Here is an 8,281-nt window from a genome sequence, read left to right as displayed (position 1 = left end):
GCCCCCACCCGGCACCTGTCGGCTCAGTGGCCGGAGGTTGCGGCTGTCCTGCCCGTGGGAGTCTGGACGAGCGGGCCTGTCCCCGCCGAGTTCCCTTCCCCCAGGCTCCTGGCTGACCCCTGGGGCCCTGTCCCCTGAGTGTGTGTGGCCCCGGGCGCGGGGCTCTGGCCGCGGACGGTGTCCTGAGGAAGCAGAGCGGGCGCTCACTGAGGCTGGGGGGCTGAGGGCCTGGAGACGGGGCACTGCGAGTGTGTGGGACACGGATGGGGTATGGAGCCAGCAACCCCCTGGCCGCAGGGTGGACAGTGGGTCTCGGGGAACCTGCCAGGCCGTGGCCCCAGATAGGAGGCGGCGTCAGTGGTCTGACCACGTGCTTCCAGCCGGGGCTGGGGGTGGGTGCTGACGCCCCTGGGTGTAAGGGGTGAGGGGGACGGAGCGGGCAGAGCCTCACAGGTGGTTGTCAGGGCTTCTGCTGGGCTGGGGAACTGGGAGGGCAGGCAGGGCTGGTGAGACAGCCTGGGCGGGCTGCCAGGCAGGGCAGGCAGTGCTGGTGGGGTGGGGGCCTACAGAGTGTGTGGGCAGAGGCCGTGTCTGTGGGATGACGGCGGGAGAGGAGACTGCGAGGGTGCTTGGCAAGGGTGGGGGGCACCACCGAGACCATCCTGGGGGCGGGGGGAGGCCGTGTTCTCTCCCCGCACAGCAGAGGCCTCTGGGCTCCCTTGTAAACACTGGGTCTCCTTGGTGGTGAGCGCTCAGGAAGACATGCCGGGTTTATGGTCGTGAAGATGGGATGTTAGTTTTTCTGCCCGTTTTGAAGTTTTCTCGAATTCGAGAGGAAGGTGCAGAGATTTCCCATGTGCTCCCCAACACACACACCCCTCGCCGTGAAGCTGTGTTGAACCTGTGTCTCAGGTCGCCCACGGCCGGGGGCGGCGTTGGGGCTCACCTCTGGGCTGTGCATCCTGCGGGTCTGGATGAGCGTGGATAACATGTGTTCGCTACTCTACACTCCTGCAGTTTTCACTGCTCTAAACCCTTGGCCCTGCTGACTCCCCCACACATGCGTCTCTTCTCTGACGCTGATTCTGGGGTCACCAGCCGGGGTGAGTTGGCACACTTTCTGTGTCTCCGTTAGTGTGTGGGCTGGTGAGATCTGTAGGCCTGTGCTGGTTCCCTGGGAGGATCTGGGGCCAGCTTAGCACCTGTGCAGGTTCAGCAGCTCTGCCGGCCGCAGGGGAGGGGACCTGAGCCCTCCTGACCCCGGCTTGTGTCTCGGCAGAACGCCTCCACCTTTGAGGACGTTGCCGCGGTGTCCTCGTCTTACCAGAAGACTGTCCCTGTTGAAGCAGGTGAGTCCTGGCAGCCCTGAGGGCTTTCCCAGGAGAAATTTTGTGCAGCGGTGTTGCAGGGTGGTGCTGAGGGCGGGAGGAGGGTTGACAGGAGCCGGTGGAGCATTGACGGAGAACCTGGTCATCTGTGGGTTTGGGGCACGGCAGGTGATTACCTATCGTAATCAAAATTCAGGGAAAACCACGTCCCAGGAAGTGTCAGGTCAGCCTGCGTCTCACCCAGGGCAGGTGTCTCACCCGTCCGCCGGGGTCCTTGAGGGGTGCCCGGCCGTCCTGTTCCGTCACAGGAAACATCATGGGGGTGGAGCTCAGAGTCAGTGCTTCTGACTGTTGGATCGAGGGCCTCCCTAGGGGCGTGTCTTCCTCGTGTCTGGTGGTAAAGGACGTAGTGATGTTTGGAGCATGAGAATGTTCCAGATGCAGGGCTCTGTGCCCACGTTCCCGCTGCACGTGTGGCAGACACAGCAGCGAAGGCTCGTTCCTGGCGGAGGCTGGGCTGGCAGCCGAGGGGGTGCGTCCCTGCTCAGCCGGTCAGTGCCTGGGTCCCGGGGAAGATTCCCCGGGCCAGCCCGGTGTGGGGGCGACGGTGGTGCTCTGGGTAAGTCTCTCCTTCCTCTGTAGTGAACAGCAAAACAAGTAACATCAGAGCGAACTTTGAAAACCTGGCGAAGGAGAAAGAACAGGAGGACCGGCGGAAGGCCGAGGCGGAGCGGGCGCAGAGGATGGCCCAGGAGCGGCAGGAGCAGGAGGCGGCGCGGCGGCAGCTGGACGTGAGTGCGGGCGGCGCCGGGGGCTGGGAGCCCGCGGGCCCTGCTCGCCCATCTCCAGTCCGTGGGGTTATCGTAGACTCGGCGCCTTCTCGCACTGACGGTTTCAGCCACACAGATGGCCCAGGTTCTTGTCCCCAGACATGAGACAGCTGACCTGCCCGACAGCCCTGCTGACCCAGCCCAGGGTGACTGCCCGCCTGTCCTGCCCTGTGCGGCGGGCAGCACGCACGCCCTCGGCTGAGCCCGCTTCCACACGTCTCCCTGGCACTCTGTCCCCACCCATGCCCCTGGGGAGCCCGCCACCTCCTTGGGTGGAGGCTGGGGGACACAGGAGGAGTCCCCGCGAAGGAGCGGTCTGCGGGCTCTTGTTGCTGTTGCTTCTGGAGCCTGGCTCTGCAGGTTGCTCTGTGATTCTTTGTAGACTTTTTCCACGAGGGAAAGTAGAGATGGGAGCTGTGAGAGGTGAGAGGGACGGGGTGGCCCTTCTCCTAAAACCCTTCTGAGTGGACTGATGTCCAGTGGCTCTGCGCTAGTCCGTCACCCCCTAGCCGGGCGGCTGGAGGCAGATCAGCTCAGGGAGCCACAGCCATGCCCTCGCCCGGGAAGCGGGTGTGGAAGCCCTCTCCCTGGGTGGTGAGGAAGGGCAGAGTCTGCAGTAATGCCTGTGGTGCCTTACAGATCGTAAAGCTTTATTTAGCCCCGCAGACATTGGTGGTTGGGGCTCTGAAGACCCCATCGGGGGAGGGTGGGGGCTGAGGCAGGCACTGCGCAGTGGCAAGGAGTGCTGGCCGGGGCTTCCAGACGCCCTGACACACGCTTTGTCACACGTGGTGAGGTCGGATAACAGCAAACTCATAATTACCTTGTATCGTTCTTAACTGCCAGGAACTTTAAGCTCTCTCTCCTTCAGATTTTTAGCTAGGCGTTTGTAAGTTTTTCTTTGTTGTAGGCCCACACGCCGAGGCATTTTTCCTGGTAGTTTGGTTTCCTTTTTATGTAACACCTTTGTCTTCTTATGACTCGGGAGTGTAATTCCTGCGATCTGATCTGAAAGATGCAGGAGTTGGAAGACTTGAGAAGAGAGGTTTGTGGTGGCGATCGTCTCTCGATTTTGCTTTTGAGGGTCTCGCTGTCCCTGCTGCCGTGTCGTCCCTCGCTGCATCCAGCCCTGTCCCGCCGCCTCCCCTGTGTGAGCCCCCTCGGCACAGCGTCGCTCCAGAGCCCTCTGGGCCGTGAGCGGCAGTCCAGAGGCAGGACACGGACCACGTGCATCGCTGGGCAGGGGCCACGGATGCCTGACAGCCAGGTCTTGCGAGCGAGCAAGGAATGTGGGAAGGAATGTCTCTGTTTGCAGCCCTTCAAGGACACTCGCTGCCTGGGGGTGTTCCTCGCGGGGGTTTCCAGCACCTGGAGGACTTGTGACCGTCCTGCTAGCGCAGACGACCGTAGCTTCAAAGCAGCTTTGCTTCTTCCTCCGGCAGCCTGAGAACGAGCTGACTGTGTGTCTCTGCGTTTCAGGAGCAGGCCCGGGCCCAGAAGCCCACGCCGCCCGCGTCCCCCACACCCCAGCCGGCTCAGGAGAGGCCACCATCGAGCCCCGTCTACGAGGTTGGTGTTGTCATTGGGTTTGCCAGTGACTCTGACTCCTGGAGACACCCTTCCCAGCCCAGCGCCCTCTGGACGGGGTCTCTGCCCGCGCTTGTCGGCGACCCAGAGGGCAGGCCTCCTGTGTGCGGGGTTCGACCCCTGGCCTTCCCCCGCCCTGCGGCGTCTCCTGACACCGGGAGCCATAAGTCTGCCTTTTTCCTCCCTCTCTCTGCCACCACTCCTCAGCTCCCCTCTCCCTGGCCCTTTCTCCAGAGTCCTCGGTCCCTAGTTGCTGCTCCTTTGATCCCTGGTCACTGAACGACCTCCCTACCCCGCCACCAAAGGCCCCTGTGGCCCCCTCCCAGAGCAGCTCGGCCCCCACTGTCCACACCCACACCCCGAGCTCGAGTCCCCTCTGCCCCAGGGTCCTGTTCAGCCCCCGTCTCCTCATCACCTCACGTCGCCTCTCGGGGTGCCTTGCTGAGTCCCAGGAGCACACAGTAGTTTGACTCAGAGGGGTCGGGGGTTGGGAGAGCTGTGAGCGGGGCTGGCCTTGCGGGTGGGGTTTTATAACTGATGCCATGGAAAGGGGCCCTGTGTAAGCCCCCCTGCATGCCCCACAGCCAGGCCAGCTTCCCTGAACCACCCGATGGGTGGGGGGCACTGGTGGGGGAGGCCGCCCGCGCCCCACTGACCTGCTCAGGGTGGCCCCCCCAGCGCAGCCGCTCCTTGCCCTCCGGTCTGTGCCCCCCGCCTCCGGGGGCACTGCCAGCAGGAGCCTGTCACTGCTTTGTTCAGCTCTCGAGGGGCTCCGGTGTCTGGCCAAGGTGCAGCCCTCCTGCCCGCCTGCCCACACCCTTGCCACCCTCTGGAAGACTGGGGCCTGAATTCTGGCCCTTCCTAGAGCTGCTCCATGCGGGCACCTTGCTGCTCTGACCTGTAAGGGTGCCCCAGGCGCACCCTGGCCGGGCTGGTGGTCGGCTTGGGGCTGTCAGCAGAGCGCCCTTTGCTCTTGTGCGTGGCTTGGCGGTCACTCCCATGCCTCACCTCCACAGTGTTGGTGGGGATGGCACCTGCCATGCGCGGGCTCGTCTGCTCCAGCTGGAGGGCTGGGGTGCCGCCCTGGAGCTGTCGTCAGAGCCTCATAGGGCTGGGGGCTCTGGGGGTTTGGGGTGCCATGGTGGTCTGGGCCCAAAGGGGAGCAGGCCAGACCTGCCCCAGGAATGCAAGTCTCTCGTGGCCGGCAGGTTCTTAGTGATGGTGGGACTCGGGGTCGGGGTGAGAGGGGATCCTGGGGAGGGGCCCCGTCAGGATGCAGTTGCTCGTAGGACGTCGGCGGGTGACCCGCCTCCCCCCGTGTCTGTCCCGTGTCGGCCGGGGCTGCCAGGTTTCTGCGTGGCTCTGGGCGGTGGGGCCACGGGAACTTGCCCTTGACTCCCCAGGACGCGGCCTCATTCCGGGCTGAGCCGAGCCCCAGCAGAGAGCCTGAGCTGGGCTACAGCGTGGAGACCACGGAGTACCCGGAGGCCTACGTCTCGGAGGGCGTCTACGAAAGCACGGAGGCGCCGGGCCACTATCGAGCAGGTATGGGGCCTCCTGCGTCACACCCCCTCCGCTGCTTTTCCTCTGCAGACCTCCCCTTTCCCGCGGGCTGAGCTGCCCCACCTCAGCTGTGGCCCCAGCCCCGGGGCCTTCCAGGGAGACCCCTGCCTGTGCGGGGGGCACTGAGGGGGTGGGCATGGAGGATGGGCTCCTGCTGTCGTCTTTCCCGAGGGGAAGCCCCGGTGTCCGGAGTTCACAAGATGGAGGTCCCTGGCACCCTGAAGGTGGAGTGGGTGGATGAGCGTGGGGTTCCCTTCTGTATGTCTGGGCCCGTTCCCCCTCGGGGAGTGACTTGGGAATCAGCATGAGAACCTGCCCAGGGCAGAGCGCTCACCTCCCCGAGCACGATGGCAGGTGATCAGCTGTCTCTCGCTCGCCGTTCGTTTGTTCTTGGCACGGACGTTTCCTGACAATAGTGCTGAATATTTGAAATTTAAAAAATTATACCCTGACAACTGTCCCAGTCTCAACCCAGATGATCCCTCTGTGTGTTCCGTTCCTTGGGGTGGCTCCTCTTGTTGGTATGAGGGGCAGGCGGCTCTCGGTGCCCTGGGGCCACTGACTCCCGACTGGCGACTCCCGGACCTTGGGAAGGACTGTCTGCTGGGAGTGAGCATGGAGCTCTGGTTCTCTCTCAGACTCGGCCCTGGTTTATTCTAGAGGAAGGTACCTATGATGAATATGAAAACGACCTTGGAATCACTGCCATCGCCCTCTATGACTACCAGGCTGGTGAGAAACCGCTGGCGGGCCAGAAGGAGGGCTGGGGGGGTACGGGACTGGGGGCTTCCAGCAACTCCTCTCTCAAGAGTTAGGACTCTCAGAACGCTATTTACAATTTTTAAGAAGAATTTATATTTAAACAATTGCAAGGTTATAGAAAAGTTGCAGATACAACGCAGGGAATTCTGTATCTTCCTCAGTCCCATTCCATCTGGTCTGGGTTAGGGTTTTTTGTGTGTGCTGAATCTTTTAGCTGTGTGGGCTTTCTCCAGTTGTGGGGAGCGGGAGCTACTTTTCATTCTGATGTGAGGGCTTTTCATTGTCATGGCTTCTCTTGTTGCAGAGAGAGGGCTCCAGGGCGCTCGGGCTTCAGTCTGCAGCTTGTGGGCTTCAGTAGTCAGGGTCTAGTTGTTTAGTTGTTCCATGGCACGTGAAATCTTCCGGATAAGGTGTCCAGCCCGCGTTGGCAGACAGACTGTTGCCCACTGTGCCACCAGGGAAGTCCTGGCTCAGGGCTTTGTATGAAGGGCTCGGTTGGGTCTCTGTAGCTGCCATGTGCGTGCAGAGCCGCCCTCATTGAGCAGGGCAGACCGGGACCCGTCCACCCCCGTGATCCTCCACCCCAGCACCCTGCACCCCCGCAGAGCCTCCGTGGGAGGCCGCCAGCTCGAGGGGCTGCTGGTGGGTCTTCCTCCTGGCGGTTGGCTGACCCAGAGACACCGGGGGTGACCACTGCTCTCTGGCCTCCTCCGCAGCGGGCGACGATGAGATCTCCTTCGACCCTGATGACATCATCACCAACATCGAGATGATTGATGATGGCTGGTGGCGCGGGCTGTGCAAGGGCAGGTACGGGCTCTTTCCTGCCAACTACGTGGAGCTGCGGCAGTAGGCACCTCGCCCCCGCCACGGCCGCGCCAGGGCTGCCGCCTCTTAGGGTGCGGGGGGCGTGTGCACTCCTGCTTTTCTGTTTAATACTTCTGCTGATGCTTTTGGGAATGTTTACGCCCCAGAACTTGCTAATATATTGTAATCATGTTTCTTGGAGGACCCGCTGATTGTTTTTATGCATTTAAGGCATTTTCTTTTTTTGCCAAATCGACTGTGGCGTGGAGCCACTTGGGTGACCTTCAGTCCCGAGTGCGGGTTGTCCGTGCCCCGCGTCGGGAGGCAGGACCACCCCTGTGGTGGGGGCCTCGTCCTGGGGGGTTTGGAGAAAGAGGGAAGGGCCTGATGGGAAGTTAGCGTTGCGGGAAAGCTCTAGAAAGCACTGGAGCGTTCTGGTCGCGTGGAGGCGCTGCTCCTGCTGTGAAGTCCTGCGGTGGTTGCTAGGTTTCACAAAGCCCCGCCTTTCTCCTCTCGTCCTGGATGTTGCGGGAAGGCAGGTCCCTTCCCCCGGGGAACCACAGAAACGCTTCCCATCAAGGGAGCAGTACTCTTTCTGCCAAAATAATGTGTTAAACGACAGCAAAATGTAACAGATTGACTTGCCTGAGAATGTGAAGCGAGCAAGCGTGAGCTCTCCTGGGCTGCTGTGGGGAGCCCGTCCCCCGGGAGGGGCTGGGAGGCCTGCTCAGCAGCCTCCCGAGTGACCCTGTGGAACTGCTCGGGTGTTGGGACCTCAGTGACCACAAGGGATGCGTTTTCTTTCCTGAAGTGCATTTGCTTTACCACGGTTAGGTTGGGTTTTATATGCAATCCTTGTATCTAAGTTTCTGTAGCACACCTTATAGGTATGGTTTTTTTAAATTAAATATTCAAAATAAACTTTTTTTGACCCACTTGCTGCCGAGTTGCTCTACATGTGGTCTCTTTATTCTCCGGTGGGGGTCAGCCTGGCTGTCAGCACCCAGCAGGATAAAGCCTGGTGTTTATCAGCTCCAGAGCAACCAGGTTCCCTTTTGAAGAGGCACACTTCTTAAAAGGTACTTTTTTTAGAAGTTGAAACGTTTTAACTCTCTAATTGTCAATTATTTGCACAAGGATTCCATGCAAGATAGAAAATGCCATGTTTAAAACTCATTTCTGAATTATAGTTCTCAAAGTGAGTCAAGTGGTGGTTGCAAGGTAGCCAAAGGTATCGTTTTCCTGGGGCGCAGTAAGGCCCCTTCAGGAAGGAGGGTGGGCGGGCCTGGAGGCGGGGCACGGGAGGACGGGGTCGGGGAGAGTGCAGTGTGGCCGCGGGACACGTTCCGACGACACATCCTGGTTGCCCCGATCTGCTTCTGGTCCTGTCGGTTTCTGATTTGG

The 8,281-nt window shown here is 61.1% G+C and overlaps 1 protein-coding gene across 1 annotated transcript in view; it reads left to right on the top strand.

Moving 5' to 3' along the window:
- CTTN (cortactin) overlaps positions 1-7,193 on the top strand; it is a 25,825-nt gene extending 18,632 nt beyond the window's left edge. The window contains exons 12-17 of the mRNA XM_010837646.1: positions 1,280-1,349; positions 1,971-2,119; positions 3,638-3,727; positions 5,149-5,290; positions 5,969-6,040; positions 6,787-7,193. Coding sequence (XP_010835948.1) covers positions 1,280-1,349; positions 1,971-2,119; positions 3,638-3,727; positions 5,149-5,290; positions 5,969-6,040; positions 6,787-6,923 — 660 coding nt within the window. The 3' untranslated portion in view covers positions 6,924-7,193. The remainder of the gene's footprint in view (positions 1-1,279; positions 1,350-1,970; positions 2,120-3,637; positions 3,728-5,148; positions 5,291-5,968; positions 6,041-6,786) is intronic.
- The last annotated feature ends 1,088 nt before the right edge of the window (positions 7,194-8,281 follow it).

This window comes from Bison bison, unplaced genomic scaffold (genome assembly GCF_000754665.1).
Source record: "Bison bison bison isolate TAMUID 2011002044 unplaced genomic scaffold, Bison_UMD1.0 scf7180017864080, whole genome shotgun sequence".
Classification (NCBI taxonomy): Eukaryota; Metazoa; Chordata; class Mammalia; order Artiodactyla; family Bovidae; genus Bison; species Bison bison.
Note: the sequence above shows the minus strand (reverse complement) of the source record. Positions and strands in the feature narration are given on the sequence as shown.